This window comes from Larimichthys crocea, chromosome XIV (genome assembly GCF_000972845.2).
Source record: "Larimichthys crocea isolate SSNF chromosome XIV, L_crocea_2.0, whole genome shotgun sequence".
Classification (NCBI taxonomy): Eukaryota; Metazoa; Chordata; class Actinopteri; family Sciaenidae; genus Larimichthys; species Larimichthys crocea.
Genome location: NC_040024.1, coordinates 9,859,803 through 9,878,234, shown reverse-complemented (window position 1 = coordinate 9,878,234; position 18,432 = coordinate 9,859,803). Strand labels below are relative to the sequence as shown.

The 18,432-nt window shown below is 39.6% G+C and overlaps 1 protein-coding gene across 14 annotated transcripts in view; it reads right to left on the bottom strand.

Annotated features, from left to right (window-relative positions):
- dysf (dysferlin, limb girdle muscular dystrophy 2B (autosomal recessive)) overlaps positions 1 to 17,583 on the bottom strand; it is a 77,302-nt gene extending 59,719 nt beyond the window's left edge. For 5 of the 14 annotated variants that reach the window (XM_027287781.1, XM_027287786.1, XM_027287784.1 and 2 more), the window contains exons 1-15: positions 17,299 to 17,583; positions 8,400 to 8,455; positions 8,170 to 8,261; positions 6,640 to 6,745; positions 4,028 to 4,148; positions 3,677 to 3,933; positions 3,173 to 3,301; positions 3,018 to 3,080; positions 2,856 to 2,906; positions 2,634 to 2,664; positions 2,248 to 2,490; positions 2,056 to 2,159; positions 1,685 to 1,753; positions 1,524 to 1,567; positions 1,332 to 1,414 (exon numbers count right to left, since the gene is read on the bottom strand). In XM_027287781.1, coding sequence (XP_027143582.1) covers positions 1,332 to 1,414; positions 1,524 to 1,567; positions 1,685 to 1,753; positions 2,056 to 2,159; positions 2,248 to 2,490; positions 2,634 to 2,664; positions 2,856 to 2,906; positions 3,018 to 3,080; positions 3,173 to 3,301; positions 3,677 to 3,933; positions 4,028 to 4,148; positions 6,640 to 6,745; positions 8,170 to 8,261; positions 8,400 to 8,455; positions 17,299 to 17,386 — 1,537 coding nt within the window. In that variant the 5' untranslated portion in view covers positions 17,387 to 17,583. Of the gene's footprint in view, positions 1 to 1,331; positions 1,415 to 1,523; positions 1,568 to 1,684; positions 1,754 to 2,055; positions 2,160 to 2,247; positions 2,491 to 2,633; positions 2,665 to 2,855; positions 2,907 to 3,017; positions 3,081 to 3,172; positions 3,302 to 3,676; positions 3,934 to 4,027; positions 4,149 to 6,639; positions 6,746 to 8,169; positions 8,262 to 8,399; positions 8,456 to 12,400; positions 12,957 to 17,298 lie in introns of those variants that run through there. The other 9 variants (XM_027287787.1, XM_027287785.1, XM_027287789.1 and 6 more) reach the window with 3 other exon arrangements.
- Positions 17,584 to 18,432: the final 849 nt, after the last annotated feature.

The following is an 18,432-nucleotide window of genomic DNA, read 5'->3' as shown; positions in this document are numbered from 1 at the left end:
AAGTACTTGAAACAATAAAGGTACCCTACAAGGAAGTTAGTAAAGGTTTCCAACACTGCAGAAAACAGGAAAAGATAGATTAGTTGAGGAAAGGTGCAAAATTTCTTCTTTAAATAAAGGAAATTAAATGTATGGAGTATCAGAGAATCTAGTTTGAAAATGGTTAGTAAACGTGTAAAGTACACATGATTCGTGCTGTAGTTCAGGAGCTAAAAGAAAGAAACAGGTTTGGTCCTTTATGACTTGATTTTTTTTTTTATGTGATATGTTGCACCTTTATGTTAAGTTTTTGACTTGAAATGTGACCAACACAGCCACAAAACCAGCAGAATACTGGTTATGGTTCCTGACATTCTCTCATTTTTCAATGATGATCCATCATTATTCAGAAGATGTTTCCAAACAAAGACAAAGAAGAAATGCCAAAACTCATGCATGTCGTCTTCATCTGGAACAAAACAACTGACACACTCCAAGGACTGGAAACTCAAGCAATGTCAGTTAGTCTTCATGCATGTCACTGAAACAAAACGTCCATGCTTTTATTAGTCCAGTCCTGTGCTATGACCTGAGTCAGAGTGGTTTACACTCAAGTTTGTTGCAGAATGGGACCACACAGCTTAAACCACAAATCTGCAGTCAATGCAGACCAGCCAGAGCCCCACAACACTGATGAAGTAAGTTAAATTTGAAGAAAAACCATCGGGTTTACCACAACGTATGGTAATACTAATTGACCAAAAAGATAAAACATCAAGTTTTACCTTTACATTCAAAATCTGGAGTCTAATCTACAGAAAATACCTAAATTATTACAGTCGTTTTCTGTTTTTTTAATTGTACAAATCTCTAGAATTATGGACATCTATAAATAACCAGACTGATATTTTAAGTATTATGCCAGTAATGACGATAGTAATCTTTATTTGAATATGTGACTCATTATATAAATGTTTATTGTAATTTTACAGTGCACTTCTTAAGATTACTGAACAGATAGAGAACCATAGCCCATATATTTTACATATTATTATACATATATTTGACATATTATACATCTAAATGTCACTTTTCGATTCAAGTGACTCCAGTTAACACTGAGTTTGTTTTAAGGCAGCACTAAGACCACAAATTTGTAATTTTGGAGCAAACAAAACAAAATAAACTACATATATCCATAAATGAACCTTAAAAACTGAACCAAACAGGACAAGATGAGTTAAACATAAACGCTCCAGTGCACTCAAACCAAGCCAACTCTAGTCTAAATCAGTCCAAACCAAAGTGGTCGGGCTCAGTCTAGTTCAGACCAGTTTAAACAAGGTACTTACCATCTATCTCTCCACCAGGGGCGGAGATCTTAGACATACAGAGGTGGGTGGTGCCAATGACATCATTGTGACTGGCTCTGTCCCTGGAATGACGAAGTAAGAGAAAACCCTTTAAAGTCAAGTGGTGACATAAATTACAATGTTTAATGTGTTTAAACAAAGGTTTTCAAAATAAAATCTGCAAAAATTCACCAGTCCAGAATTCTGATCCTCATCTTCTCACACATGGAGGGAAACTGGAAGGATAAAACAAAATACAAGCTGTAACAGTATAATGATCAGTAAAATTGTCTTGGTGGCACAATAAAGTTGCATAGAAATGTGTGTTTGCATCGTATGTTTGTGTGTCTTACCCTTATAGGCATGCTCAGACTCTGGTTCCATTGTGGATTGGCGTTCTTCTCCAGAATCTTAGTGCAGACCTGAAAAAAGAAATAAATGCGAAACACTTTGACTCTGTATTTTAAGTTCCCATGAAAAAGAAAGCACAGTGCTATTTGCTTCTCCATATTTATGTGTCTCCTGTGAAAGCTGACAGATACAGCAGCCAATAACGCTAAAAAGACCTTTTTTTGTCATTGTTGGACCAGATACAGGGATATAGGTGATATATAGCACTAGACAGATGGGATAAAAACACTTAATTTTGATCTCATGGGTACTTTAATGTGGAGTTTATAATAAAAATCAAATGACTATGGAAGTTGTAGGATGCCATACGCACAGTTTTGCCAGCGAAGTGGATCTCCACTAGAGGATCCACCAGATTCTTCCGATTGCTGTCAAACCCAAGAATCTGCTTCATCCCATCCATGAAGGCATCGTCCACTGCAGACAGAAAAGAGAAAGAAAGTAGGGATCTCCCAATCTCTGTCTTTAAAGAAGACGAATAAACAATGAACACACACTAACTGACTTTGTGGCAGGTCTTCAGCCCTGAAGATCCTCAGGGTGAAAGTGGCTCCTCTCAGAGACAGACCAGCTGGCCTCAGCAGGTTCCCTTCAATATCTTCTTTATCCTCCACACCCTCACGTCTATCGACCGGTGGCTCATCGCCAGCTGCCAGAACCAACAGGCTGACCTTCAGGTAACCTTTGACCCCAGCAGAGAGGTCATCGGGGTCACACAGCAGCAGCCATTTCCTCAAAAAGCAGTGTCCTAAAGAGAGAGGGTTTAAATTCAGGAACTTCAAACCAACCAATGATATCCTGGAACCAGGAACTTAAAACTTAAACCCAGGAAGTGAAAAACCCAAAACCACAACAGTACAAGTAACCAAGAACACATAAGCATGAACTCACTGTGCTCGTTGTAGACGGTGCCCACATCCAACTGTAAAAAATACCAAGAGTTGGTACTGTCCAAACTTTTTTGATGAGTTGTTTTCATACTATTTCCAATTAAATATTAAGTAAACTAAAGTATTTTCAGAGTGGTATTATTACTCTCTATCTATGTCCAGCATTAAGTATTTTACATCTTTGTCACATGCATTGAAGAGTCAAGCTAAGATGGACGTTTACCTTGAATTCACCGATCACAGCATCAGTTCTAAGTGAGCGAGAGTCACACACCTGTGAGAGAGATTTCACATTTTATTGTAACTTATAGTGAACAAAACAGGAAACTTTCTTACAGTAAAATAAAAAGATTTGATTTCCGAGATTCAAAAATATCACACTCACAGTGATGAAGATAGGTTCATCAAACAAGTCTGATGGAGTCTCGAAGAAGTTCAAGAAGAACGTCTGTTGAGAGGAAAACAGAAATATATTTAACTTGAAACTTACATTGACACATTATTATTTTATTATCTAAAATTATAATAATTCTTATTTACCTCATCAAAAAACGGGTTGTTGCCCTTTCTAATACGGGTCCTCTTGGTCTGTCCGGCTACCATTACTTTGACAACAGGCTTGATGTTTATGCCCGGCAACTGTCGGCCCTCGATGACCCGCACACGAACCTGGACAGGAAAGCATATGTATATAAAGTAAATATGTATATTAGAGAAGTTCAGAAAATAAAGCTTTTAAGCTGTGTGCAATTTATTACTTAACTATAAAAAAAAAGAAAAAGAAAGATTTGTTATCTGTAAGTAACATCATAAACTGACTTTCTTCCTTCTTTTCATGGTTTTGTGTTGCTTGTGTAATTTGCCAAAATCAACACAAGGTGGCAAAATACTGAATATTACTGCAAGCTATATGGGTAATTCTACACAACTATTCCTAAAAGATAAAGACAAAATCATCAACTATCATGACACACTGACAGATCACACAATGATCTACAGGTTAAATTTCGCATGGATGTGGAATTCAAATACTTCAATTTGTACCTGTATGTCCTGTGGTTTGTTGGGCAGCGGTTTGGACTGACTGCTGGCTCCTCTCCTCCGCTTCCTCAGACCTCCATGGGCGTTGTAAGATGGTGGCGAACGTTTGGGTACCTGGGCGGTCGGGGACTCCTGGCCCGGAGGACCCTGTGGGCCCGCAATGACCATAGAGCGCCCGTCATCAGGACCCTGGTCCTCTGTTGGCTCCAGCATTATCATACTCTCTGTATCCTCCTCTCCCAAAGTGTCCAGAGAAATCACTGCATGGACAAACACAAAGTAATCCCAGAAGTAAAATATAGAACAAGCTAATACAAATAAATGAAATCTAATTTAACAAGCAAATTATATTACTTGTGACAGTGTCCAGCTCCACACTGGGGTTATGGGGAACAGGCTCTGGCAGGTGAGAAGGCTGGAAGATTGGAGCTGATCCTGGAGGAGGGATGTAGGAAACCTGCAGGGTCAACGTGGCCTAGTGGAGACAGAAAGCACACGATGATGATAATTATGATTATGAATTAGTAAAATTAGTTATGGTAGCTTTTTTCACTTGGAACTCCAAAGCACTGACACTGACATTGAAAATAAATCACTAAAGTGAAACCATCCAACATTCTTCAGTTCTCTCTGCAGCTACGAGAGGATTTCAGCACAGATCCTCAAAACATGTTGAATTTTCATGTCTAGATTTAAAACATATGAACATTCAAGGTATGAAAGACAAAATGACTCACAAATAAAGGCTTATTAAGTAGAAGTAGTTGCAGCAATGTGCCAGCCAGTGTATCAGTCAGTTGTGTAGTCTGCTGTAGTTTCCTTTAACGGGAAGTAAGGTTGATTGAATTAAACTAACTTTTGTGGCTTGTTGGTCTAGGGGTACGATTCTTGCTTCGGGTACAAGAGGTCCTGGGTTCAAATCGACGATGATCCCTAGAGAGTTGTCCTTTAAATAACTGTCCAGTTGCACATCACATAATTGTTGTTTGTGTCAAGTGAAATGAGCACATTTGCTGCTAGTGTAAGCCTAAAGAGCAGGCAAGAATGTATAAGCTGTGTAAGGTTCAGAAGTGGCGAGCTAAGATTTCTGGATGTGCTTCTGAAATCCTCTTTCTATACGTTTTTTTTAAACATTCATGCACATGAACTAATGTTATGAATTAGTAAAATTAGTTATGGTAGCTTTTTTTCACTTGGAACGACACTCCAAAGCACTGCCACCGACATTTTTCCACTTTGAAAATGAATCGCTAAAGTGAAACCATCCACCATTCTTCAGTTCTCTCTGTGGTTATGAGAGGATTTCAACACAAACACACCAAAAGAGTTGAACCGCCATGTCTATATATTTTAAACATAAGAACATTCAAGGTATGAAAGGATAAAAACTGTATAAAAATGACTCACAAATGAAGGACTAGTAAAAGTAGTGTGGTCTTCTGTAGTTTCCTTTAATAGGAAGTAAAATTGATTGAACTTCTCCAAAATATGTGGCTCCAACATGAAACTTATCACGTCATAACATGATGTTATGATGTCTGACAAGGCAGCAATACGCTTCAACATGATGTAGTTATTGTTTGTGTCAGGTAAAATGAACACATTTCCTGCTAAGTCTTGAGAGGAGACACTGATGAAGATGAAGATTTATTAAGGCAAAGTTGCTGCAGCAGTGCACTGGAGGGTGTGCAGACCAGTAAAAGGTGTAGTCTTCTGTAGTTTCCTCTAACAGGAACATGCAAGCAAGTGATAAGCTGTAATGTTTCTGTAAATAAAGATATCAAGGTCTGTGTGTACAGTCTGATTGTGTTCAACAGGTATGTGATTACAATTAGGTATTCCCTATTATGCAGTTTATAGTGAAAGTTCAAAGATGTTGATCTTTTTTATCAGTTTTTACTTGATAATTGTTGATTTTGCCTGTGAAAAAGACATTTTCAATCATTTCAAAACATTAATATTTCCAAAAGTATAATATTTAATCCACAACTTTGAAATCTTCAGTAAAGACTCATCATCCTACAATTAAAATGCAACTTTTCTAAAGCAAAATCTTACCTGCTAGTTCCAGATAATACTCACTTAAACTCACACATATGTATTATATGTATCACACTATGTTTTGTTTTTTAGTCGCACTTAGTTTATATTAAATGATTAATTGACTGTATTTATGTTTTTGTGTCTGGGGACATCTATCAGATCCACTCCGACTTTGTTGTGGGTTCAGGAAACGAGTATGGGAAATGCTGTTTCATCTGCTGCTAAAAAAAACAGAGGATGACTGTAATAGTTGTGGGACATTGAGGTTTGTGTTTGTGAGAAGAATGAATTCCCGTAATGTTGTTGCTAATAATAATCCCCTCTTTGAATGAATTCCCGTAATGTTGTTGCTAATAATAATCCCCTCTTTGATGGCGATTAAAGTCCCCACTTGGCAATTTCTTTTAAAAACATTAAAAAAACATATATTAAATAATACTATGGTAAAATACCTCAAACTAACTAATTTTTATATTATTTATATTTAATATTCTTGTATTTTTTTAACAGCATTAACAAAGTCCACATTTGGTCAGTGTAGACTCATAGTCCACTGTTGGTAAGGTAGGCATGTGTGTGTGTGTGCATGTCTGCATTGGGTCACTTATCATCATATTTGTTTTCTTTTTATGACCCAAATAAGTTTTTCTTTATGCAAGACACTAAAACTAGAATAACAAAGCGTACTGGGAACATGTTGAATAATCTCACCACTGTGGCCTTTTTCTAAAGAATAATAAATGTTGAAAGGTTGGAGTAAGAGTGCATGACATAAAACAGATACTCTTGTTTGTGTTTGTTATTCTGCTCTGGCTCAGGAAGGTTTCTTCATAGTAAGGTTCGGACAGGAAACTCAGAATGATTTATGATTTGCTTCCTGATACAATGAGCCTATAAATTAATCTGCTTGCGTTCATGCTCACCCCTGTGTTGTTTCTCTTGGTGTCCAGCAGGGAGACGGTGAAGGTGGCGGCCAGGTTGGGAGAGTTGAGAACGTCTCTGAGAGCCAGCCGGCATTCCCCCAGGAACCTAAACAAACACAAACACTTTAACATGTTGCCATAGCAAAAGCCAACAGGCATGGAAGAAAAGTCAATAAATTCATGCTTGTGACTGAAACGTGCAGTGAAATGTGGCTGAACTTTTGGTACACCAAACCAAAGAGGTCGCACTCTGGTCGTACGTATGAGAGGCTGATGAATGCATCAATAAATCAGCATCAGTCAGTGAATGGGTGGAAATATAAGTGAATAAATACTCTGCGACCACAATGAGAGGATGACTCGATTCTTTCATGCCTGCCCCTTCCCTTTTGACGAACTCCAACATGCTTGACATCTTGATGAAGTGGAACGATCCAAAAATAACCATCTGAAGGGGTGTTCTCATAAAACAAACAACTCTGGGAGACGGGCCACACCCCTGTCTGTTCCCTGAGTTTGGTCCAAGCCGTCTGACAATGTCATAGTTCTTATCTGAATTCCTGCACCCTGTGGTATGGGAATGATTTATCTGTATTCTACGTAGAAAGGATGTATAAATATGTTATCTGAGAAGTTTGCTGCATCATGTATCATCTATTTTGAGGAAAAGGTTTCTCAGATGAACTGTTTTAACCTTCAAAAAGACACTTTGGTCATCAGAATTCATGTTAATTACTCAGGACATTCAATTGAATTTGGACAAAAGGTCTGGTTCCTTTAACACGGAGGACAGGTTGCCTGAAATGTTCTGGTTAGACGAAGTGCCGTACGCTAAAGGCTGCTGCTTTTCATCTACACTAATCTCATCACAGAGCCAAATTGGAGCAGGTTGTTGCTTCAAGTCGAGGAAATGGGTTTGCAGTCTGGCATTATTAGTTTAACTAACCATGGTGTGGTTTCTGGGGTCAAATCAGATGACAGCTGCAAATACAAGAGTGGTAGCCACCCTCTCTTCTTAACACTTAACATCAGTTAATGTGTACTGAGTACAGCTGAGGCTAATGGTTTTGGTTTTGTGGGCGTTTGGCCATCAACAAAAGTATTGGATAAATGGATTTTTTGTGGCACTGAATGAAAAGTCATTTTTATTTCATGTCAGTCTGTCCAATATATGTCAAACTACTGATGGCAGGAGAGAAAAATTCACAGTACCACCAAAGTCATTAGCCTCTGGGGACTACAAATACCTGTACAAAATTTCATGTCAGTGAATCCAATAGTCCAACATGACCGTCATTGGCATCCACAGAGCTGTACCACGAGCATGTATTCAAACTTGTGTAACATGTGATTAGAGGTTGCTTCCTTTTTGTAATGAATTTTATGGTATATTCAATAAACATGATTATTTATCATTGTATGACCAAGCGTTAATTTAAGACAGAGATGTCTCAAAACTGATTTTAGTCAGTAAAAATTTACTTTTGAAGGTAATGTAATACAGTGACTGCCACAAGCAGCAGTTAGTACCTGTTTCTGCCCATCTTCTCATGGTCTTTGACGACACAGTGGAGCTCTCCTCCAGAGTCCAGAGGAATCCCCTTTAGATCCCATTCAAAACCCTGAACCGGGACAAGAAACAACATTGTGTATTGACTGTATTTTTACATTCACAACCTTCCTCATTCTTTGTTTTAACAAATATCCAAGGCCTGTAGATGTCTAAAAAGCTAATAATGGTTTGAGGTTGTGTGACGTACCTCGTTCCAAACAGGGTTAGGGTTGTTCTTGATGATCTTTGTCTTCTTCTTACACCCTGAACAAAACAGAAAAAATGGCAACATTAAGAGTCAGATTCCAAAAAATACAGTAAAACATTTAGGATCCAACAAAATGTCTTTTCTAGTTATTACCAAAATGTTTTGTTTGTAGAAAGCCTCTTGGCAACCAGGCGAGCACACATACTAGCTGAGATACTAATAAGGTGTTTGATCAATATTTGGGAGCATCTTCCCAAACAATTACTAGCAGTGATTTAATCAATATTTAGGCTAATAGTGATGTGGTAAATACATTTACATATTTTCAATTGTAATTGTAATAATTTGTTTTTTAACTCAACCCAACTGTAACTGTCCTCCTGTGGGAGTTGAACCCTGAGCTAACCATGACTCAGTGAGTAGAAAATAGCAAGCACTCGACCTTTCATACATGTGCATACACACACACATAGGGCAACAAATAGTTTTTTGTGTGTGTTATCTTTCTGTGGCTTCCTGTGACATGGAGTTCTGAGCTCTGATTTCCTGTCTGTCGGGCACTCTGACAGGAAGTTGGGCGTAAGATGGACCAATAAACTGCCCGGATTCATCAGTAGCTACTTAAGAGCTCTGATCGCAGAACACACACACATGAGAATGTCGTGAATAATCACATAGAGGACGATTATCATGATTTAGCTTTGGATTTAGTAAAAAGGAAGAGTAATATTAAAACACAAAGATTGAGATGTTCTTTCCAGACGAAAGGAAACAGAGACAATGACCATTGTCTGATTGCAGAAGCTGCTCATTAATAACAGAGTATAACACAAACAAGGCTAAGAGGGTAGAGCTATGCTAGTGAGACGATTACACTGAAAGTCTTAGTCTCAAATTTGATTTCGTAGTTTGGCTGTTCACACATTTTTTTTTTTTTTTAAATGTAACCAATGACAGATTCTAGTGTCAACGGGTCACAATTCCTGTGAGAGGGCTGCAAGTTTGAAAGAACAGCAACAAAGAGGTCACAAGCAGCAGGGTGTCGCATGGAAGTTAAACGCAGACCGGTCCATGATACAAACCCTGAAGTCTTTACTTGCACAAAAGTGTCACCCTCATTGTGGCAACCTCCATGGACTAAACGTCCACTTGGCTGGCTTCATAAGTGAATCAATCCACATATTCTAAGCTTCACAAAAGATCTTCAGAAACATTGTTGGTGACATCATGCATATTCTTTATACTGTTAGTGGTCTTGGTGCTTCTTGTAGAACCACAATGACTGTCTAAAAAAGGGTGCGATTAGCTCCAACGATAGCCACACAGCTGGATCCATAGGTAAATAACAGCAAAAATGAAATGTACGAAGAAAGTCAGTCTGGAGATCTGATGGTGATTTTGTTTTTTTCCCCAAATTATACTAAATTAATCAGTTTAGTGCACACACTGTGATTGATTTGCCAAAAATGAAACATCAGGCAGTCCACTGATCCATAGACTTGTTGATTAACACACACACACACATTCTTTCTGTCTGCACACACACACCCTGAGAATGGTTGTTTGCTTTCCTGTTTTCCCCACAGTCATCACCCAATGTGAGAACACACACGCACACACACAACTATGTTCTTACACAAATACCTACGTAAGTGTACCTCCGTTCTTGGAAGATATCTTTAAAAAACACCTCCACCCTTCCACAGCAGGGTCAAGAGGGTATGTTATATTGTGTATTGAGTGTGTACTTGTGTTTGTATGTGTGTGTGTGTGTGTCTCCCAGGAGCCCTAGTATCAAAGTGAGCATCTCAGAGACAGGAAGTGGCACAGCGTTAACTTCCTGGTTGGTTAAGCTTGGCACAGTTTCTGTCATGAGCCGAGAATAGAACAACTGTGACCCACAGCGCCGTGAAGCACGTATGGGAAACCTAAGTTTAGACCATGGGCTGAGTGTGTGTGTGTGTGTACGTCTGAGTGCCTAAGTGTGTGATGATGTATGTGTTGCCAGTTTGCCGGTTCCCACTTTTCAAAAGACATTGTCTTAATGATTTTAATCAATTTTCCCACCCAGCTCCGGTTCTGGCACAACACTGGCTGGTTTAGTTTACTGTCCATCAGGAAACAAATGTGCAAACAAGGGTGAAAGGTAAAGAACTAAAGGTAACATAACTGGCTGTAGAGTTGAGGTTTGGTAGCAAATCTGAATCCCTGATTTACTTTTTGGGAGATTACAACCACTGTAAGTTACACCATCCAGTTGCTAAATCTTCTTTGTGCATTATCTCTCATTCAACAGGTCTTCAGGAACTACTCTGAGACCACTGTGTGTCCAGGCTATAAATAGCACAGGACTGGGATGAAGTAGCAGGGTTGTCAGTTTTTATTTCTGGTTTTGACAGAGAACAACACTTAATGTTCCAATAACAACACTTGGTCAGGAAATCCTGCCGCTTAGCACACAAACACAAGCACATGTTGTCACATTTGACCGCATATACGTGTTTATACCTGCCTACACCTGCAGAAACATGGGCACAAACACGATGTAGAGGTGAAAAGAAAAAAAAGTAGGTAAACCATTAATACATTAGCAATGATCAAATCTTTGGTTAAAACTCCATGTGGTCTACCAATTTCGAAAGTTTGCAGAGTCCCTGCAGTATTAAAAGGTCTCCAGAAGATCTCAGGGAAGTCTTTCCAGCAGCTCAAGATGCTCTCAGAGTAAAATGCATATTTATTTACACTTACAGTTGTTTAGAAATCTTTAATTTCTCTTTCTTCCCACAGCTTCATTGCTTTTTTAATATCGTCTGTAATTTCTATAAATGGGCATGGTATCTCTTTCTGAAGGGGAGGAAACTCTCTCTTGCTCTGCTCTAAATTCCTTAAACTGTTGCAACCCAGAAGCACTTGACTGTTCATGACGTTCCCATGGCTGCCAATTACAATCAATCTCCAGACCTCCCTAAAAATTTCATAGTTCTTTATAAACATGATGACGGCGTTTGGTTTCAAATACATAACATTTTACATTCAATCTTATTTGTGTTTTTCTGCTCTGCAGTGTAGAAGAACAAGCATGTGTTTGTGATGGCACCAGGAAACAGTGTCAGGACAAAGGCAGGAAGTTAACAGCAGAGCTCACCTCATTAAGAAGGCAGACACTGACTCGTGGAAAGTACAACAACAAACTGATGGAAAAACAGACCAGGTAGCCAAGTTACTTTCACCTCGAGCCATTTGGCGTATTCAGTTAAACCAGACACTAACCTAGTAGCAATGTTCAGCCAGATATGCTCAACACAGGTGAGACTCCCTAAAGAGTTGACTTGAGTTTACACTCAAGTTTTGACCTAAAAACAGTCAAAACTATTTAACTTCATTGTCCCGGACCCACCTAACTAACACATGTGGTAGGTTACCTGTGTTGGGTAATCTACATTGGTTACCAGTTGAATGTAGAAGTTCTTTTATCACCCATAAAGTACTACATGGACTGACACCACTTTATATTTCAGAATTATTGTGGCCCCTGACCTCAGTGAGACTACTGAGGTCTACCGACCAAGACCTTCTGGTGGTCCCAAAATCAAGACTTGCCTGCAACCAACCCTAAGACTACAAGCTGTTATCAAGAGAACTTGAAACTCGATGATGATTTGTTCACAGAAGACACCCTGAACGAGTAAGCATGCAAGAAAGTTTGGTCAATTGTATATATCATTTTTTTCTGTTCAGGCACAAGCTGTTGATTTTCTAGAAATTTGGTTTCAACGTGTGCTGAATTTGGCTAAAAACTTGTAACAATGAATATATTAAAGATCACCCTCAAGCCAAATGGTTGTCCTTGAGTAGTTGAGGTCATACGCAATCTTTCCCATAACTACCTGGTGTACAGGTAGCCCTGGTCAAGAATCAATGCACTAGATCAAAGTAGTCTACAACAATCATCAATCAACTATCATCTAACCGACCCCCTGAAGCTCCCATCATCCTCTTACCTCTGAAGGTGACACTAGCCAGGGGGTTGGAGTGTCTCAGGTTGTTGGCTCGTTGAAGAACGCAACGCAACATGGCTGAAAACTCAGCAAAGTCCTAACACTCAAGGAAATCACTCAGAGAAAGAAGCAGGTGAGAGGAATCCAGGTCAGAACGGATGGCTGGTTACATGGCCCTGGGAACTTTGATGTGCCTAGACACCAGAACTAAGAAAGACCAACGGGTGGCAAAAATGGACAAAGTGCATAAGAAAAGCTCTTCTTCGTGAAAAAAAAGATATTCACGGCTTGAAAAAAAACTCTTTTAGATCTTTTATATCAAATTATCTGACTTTCTAAAGTGACTATCAGAAAACTCAGGTCCTTATTTGGCAAAATGGAAGTCCCAGCATCACAAAAACACAATTTATCCATCCAAGATTGTTTCCCGCTTTGTCTCACAGCATCTGTCTGCGTCTGAAAGTACAAAATAAAAGCTCTTTTTCTCAAGTGCCTTCACAAAGGCTGCTTCTTTCTCTTTCGGACTCTTTCCACCACACTCTGAGGGAAAGAGGGCAACAAGCGAGCACACACCTCACATCCAGAGGAAATCTCAACATTTCCTGCTCTCTTTTCCTCTTTTGTCTCCTGGCTTTTTCCCTATTTTGCCCACATCTTTGTGTCTATATTTGCCAGTACATTTCTCTACCACCCGACCTCTCCCTGTCCTATAATCCCTCTGTTTGTGTATTTTATGAATTTATTTCAATCTGGTGTTTATAGTAAACTGTCAAAGTCTCCCAAACCAGCACCCCCTGAACTTTTAATCCTCTTCTTGTGGGAAAAAAACTCTTCTAAGTGCCTTAACATGTAAAGAACCTACAAACTCCAAAATGTAAAAAGAACTAAATTATTAGCCAATCTTAGCTAATTCAACAATGAACAAATTCAGGGACTTTTCAAGGAATCAAAGGGGAGTTGTATTGGGATCCTTGAGGCCTGGTGTGGCATTCAAAATCAAGTTGGGTCAAGAAATCTCAAAGACTGAGACAGCAAACTAACAACTCTCAAGGCCAGTTGTTTTCAAACCTAAAATTTTCCTTGAATTTGAACTGAACACAAAAAATGCATGAGCTGAAATCAGGAGCCAATGAGGAGGGGGCGCTAAGGTCACACACAGATGTATGAATGACAACACATGCACAGCAAGAGAGCGCCACCTGCAGACAAAAGATCGGGCACACACTCATACATTTGTATAGAGTAACAGAAACATGAGAAAAACTGTAACAAAGACACGAAGATGAACACATCAGAGACTGATTGTCCTGATATCAAACTCCAATTAATTATTCTTGTTAATGGTGCAAAATATGAGCACAAATCCTATAATCTGATGTCAGTAAACTGCAATAAGCAATTGTTCAAAGAAAACAAAAGACAACAGAGATTAAGAAATTGCTCTCTTGTCCCCACAAGTTGAAAGCCGTCCAGAGTTAGCAGCAAGTCACAACTGCCTCTGACATACAAGGGTCACGTCTTTAGAAATCATATGATCATGACTTTAGAATATAAATTAAGCAAGAAATAAGTTTGAAGAACTGAGGACTTATCCACGGTCTCATATGAGCTTCAGGCTTTATGACCAATTCTCTCCACTGTGGGTAATCACGACCTTGTTAACCCAGCCTGCAGCACGAGGGTGTTTTCCAGCCTTGAACAACTGTATATGAACTGAACATACTTCATGCTAATTATTTGCACTAATGCTTCATATCATGTGAAAGAAGTGTTCATTTGATCCTGATGAAAACATGTTTACTGCATTTCATGACGAGGTTAGAGGTTATTTACAGAAGAGGGTTTTTTTTACATGTAAAATGTCACTGATGTCAGATACTGGCTGCCTTTTTGATTTGACAGACACTCTGGACACTCTAGATTTTTCTTCTTTGACAGCCTTTAAATGTAATGAACTCTGAACGGAAGAAATGATGCAGCAGTTTTGAAGAGCAGACGCAGCATTCAGCTTTCAGTTAAAACAGATTAAATATCCGATATCAGTCAACAAAGTGAGGCCGACAAAAGAAATGTCAGACTGAGCAGCAGCAACGGAGGATTTACCACAATGACAACAACAATAGATATGTATCTCTTTGGCATTTTATTTTTAAGTTTTGACAAAGGCTGTGAAGTTATGAACAATAATGCACTGCACAGAGGCTATTATACTTGGTATAGTATGGTAGTATGTTATTCCACATATACCACGGCTGGCTGGCTAGTAGTCAGTCATTAAAGTTCGATGCTGTCAAACAGCCACACTGTGTGCAGAACTGTTTATAAATATTTTAGGACAATGCTCCCAAACTTTGGCAACATTAGATTAAATGTTTCCAACAGAACTGTTGATGAAACAGAACCGGACATACTGGTTGGGGTGCCTGTATATACAGGAAAGGAAACTTTATGTGCCTACCCAGTTTCTTTGCTGTTTATACAAAATATTGCATGCGTAAGTACAACATCATCCAGAAGTGCAAATATCTCATATTATACCATGACACAAAAAATACTGATTTCTGATTGGCTGTCAAACTCTCAAAAGTACGTGACGTTCTTTCTGATCTTTGTGCTCCTGGTATCACCCACGAGTTATAAGGGACTGGTAGTGTTTGTACCACAGCCGTCGAAAAACACTTTAAAAAAACATAACACAAGTTTAACTAGTCATAAGTTTATCCTTACAAATTCACTTAATTCCAGCCCTGAGTAAAATATTGTGTGTGTGGAGACACACTCCAGGCACTGCCCTATAATAGACAGGGAAACTTTTGTGCGGCAGAAAGCGTCATGAGTTCATGACACACTTATTGTCAGTTGAAAACTCAACTATGTTTCTTCATTACATAAGTACCAAAAGCTCTACTGTTGTACTCTACTGCCGTCACTCTCAACTTGGGGGTCACCAAACGATGGAGAATAAAATAAAGTACGCGACCCTTTAATGACATTCCACAAAAGCAATGGTCCTCATGTGAGTTTGGTTGCTCTAAAAGGGGCTCTGGGTTCAGAACATATTGTATATCTGAATATTTAAGACGTTTCCTGGCTGTGAGCTCAGAGAGGAAGGGGGATTTCTAGTCTATAAACAAGACTAAGAGTCTACATCCATGCTAGCAGCTCTGGCTCTTAAAGCACAGCGGTGCTTTGAGCCAAAACATCAGCATGTTAAAATGCTCAAAAACTGCTAGAGGAAAGGTCGGAGCATCACCAAAGTTACTACAGCTGATCCTGGTATGGACGTGAACAAGTGCAGCAAATTTTATGACGATCAATCCTTCAGCTTTCAAGATAGTGAGGAGTTATTAAAGCAATGCCACACGCAAAAGAGTGCTGTTGTACCTCCTACAACAGGGGTCATCAACTACTTTTGTCCAAGGGCCAGAACTTTTCTCAACGCTCCTGTAAAATTTAAAGTTAATATTGTATCTATGGCATGCCATTCAGGAAATTAAACTTTTGAATATATGGAATGAAAGGTTCAAAGGTTCACTCCATATATTCAAAGTTAACTCTATATATTCAAGGTTCATTCCATATATTCAAGGTTCATTCCACATATTCAAGGTTCATTCCATATATTCAAGGTTTACTCCATAAATTCAAGGTTCATTCCATATATTCAAGGTTTACTCCATATATTCAAGGTTCATTCCATATATTCAAGGTTCATTCCATATATTCAAGGTTCACTCCATATATTCAAGGTTCATTCCATATATTCAAGGTTCACTCCATATATTCAAAGTTAACTCTATATATTCAAGGTTCATTCCATATATTCAAGGTTTATTCAATATATTCAAGGTTCACTCCATATATTCATGGTTCATTCCATAGATTCAAGGTTCATTCCATAGATTCAAGGTTCACTCCATATATTCAAGGTTAACTCTATATTTAAGGTTCATTCAATATATTCAAGCTTCATTCAATATACGTATTCAAAGGTTTCATTTCCTGAAAAGAGAAACACGTTTATAATCATATTTTAACTGGAGGCTTTAGCACAAGCTACTTTCCTGAGGGCGTTTGTTTCATTTCACTTAAATAAGAATGTAGAAACATACTTAGTCCTCTTCACGAGGTTATTCCTGAATCCAGTAATATTCTGGGGGCCAGATGGAAAGCTCTGGAGGCCGGATGCGGCCTGTGGGCCGGCAGTTGACGTTCAACTGTCCTACGGCCTTGTGCTGAAGATAACTGACAGAGCCAGAAGCCAGAAATCTGTCATACATCCATCCTTTATACTGTCAGTGCTCTTATCCAATTACATGGTCCAAACTAACTGTTGTATCCATGACGTGGATGATATTTCATTGAATGGCACAAGGCACAAAGTCATTCAAACACCATCTGGGGAAAGTCTCTACAAAATTTCACATCAAACCATTGAATATTTTCAGTTCAGACCAAAGCTCACATGGCTACAAATCTCTACCAACCTAAACCTGGTGAACCTAAAAGCAATATATGGTAAGTGAAGTGAGGACCCCGTCAGCAGAGAGGCTGAAAGACGGATGGCCCCGGAGGATAAACTCTGCTGAGTGGATGGTGGTATCTATAAACACAGCCATGCTTTCCTGGATACACACCTCAGAACAGTTCAACTGGGAATAACTCCTGTTTCCCCCCATCATGTCTCTCTCTCTCTGTCCGCCCCACCCCAAACAGACTGAAAGAAGACTGGCAGAGCCTTTCCAATAATAACCTCAGCTGTTAGAGAGCAAGAGGAGGAGGAGGGGGTTCAATGTTTCTTTGTACACGAGCTTCTCTTATTCCCAATTTCTCTCTTTTCTTCTCCCCCCCATAGTGTCTTAACCTCTCTCACTCACACACACACCTCCACCACCCCCTACCTTCATAGGTGACGGTGCAGTAGGAGTCGCTGATGTCATCGTCCGGCGTTTGCAGATGCTCTGCACACAGGATAAACACACGGAGCATGGCTCACGCACACACAACATACAGCAGAGGTCTGTCAAAGCCCACCGACAGACGATGTGAGGTCCATATATGGGCGTCAGTTCATCCAAGAAATATCCTTCAAATGAGCAGAGAGAGAGAGAGAAAGTGGCCGAGAGACACTGAGGACGAATAGGGACTGAGAGAGCCAGTGGTAGAGCTGCAGCTCTCAGATGTCTTGCTCTCTCTCACACACACACACACATAGCAATGCACTGGCTGACTCATGCGCACACACACACACACACACACACACACACACACACAGTCCCTTCAATCACAACGGGCTTAAAGGGCCAGCAACACACACACACACACACACACACACACACACACACACACAGTGGCCTTTATTTTGTGGGTCACACATGCCTGCACACAATCAACAATCCAAACTCTGCCAACTTAAACCAACACACGTGGGGAGCTCTCTCTCTCACACACACACACACACACACACACACACACGGACAAAGAGCAGGAGTGTGTCGAGGGGGGAAATGTGCTCGTTGATGCAGATTTTGTGCAGGAGAGAAAAAGACAAAGCCATAAGACAAGAGGCTGTAGTGTTTTTCTAAATGGGGCTTTTATGGGGGGGGGGGGGAATAAATGAATCACATGTTTGAAAATACATCAGCAGACGGACAGTGAGATATGACTAAAGGCGTGGTCACACCCTGGTCGCCGTGGAAATATCACCTCACACCGTGGAGTGGCTATTGGTTTATTCGAACCAATAACTGACAGCTGTCAAAGTCAGATAACCTTAACACACTGAACTGAATGCTGACGTTTGGATGTCTGTGGATTAAGATTAAGAGTGGTTCCATGAGTGCTGTTATAGAGAATAACGGCACTCTGCTTCACAACGGCTGTTACATTTAACGTTCCGGTCGCTTACGGTTAACGATCGTCGTCTATTTTAGATCGTAACAAACAAGCAAGTTCAAAAAACACACAAGGATCGACCATTTACCGCCGTTAGAAACCAGATACGATTATCTGATAATAAACCTGTTCATCCAAAG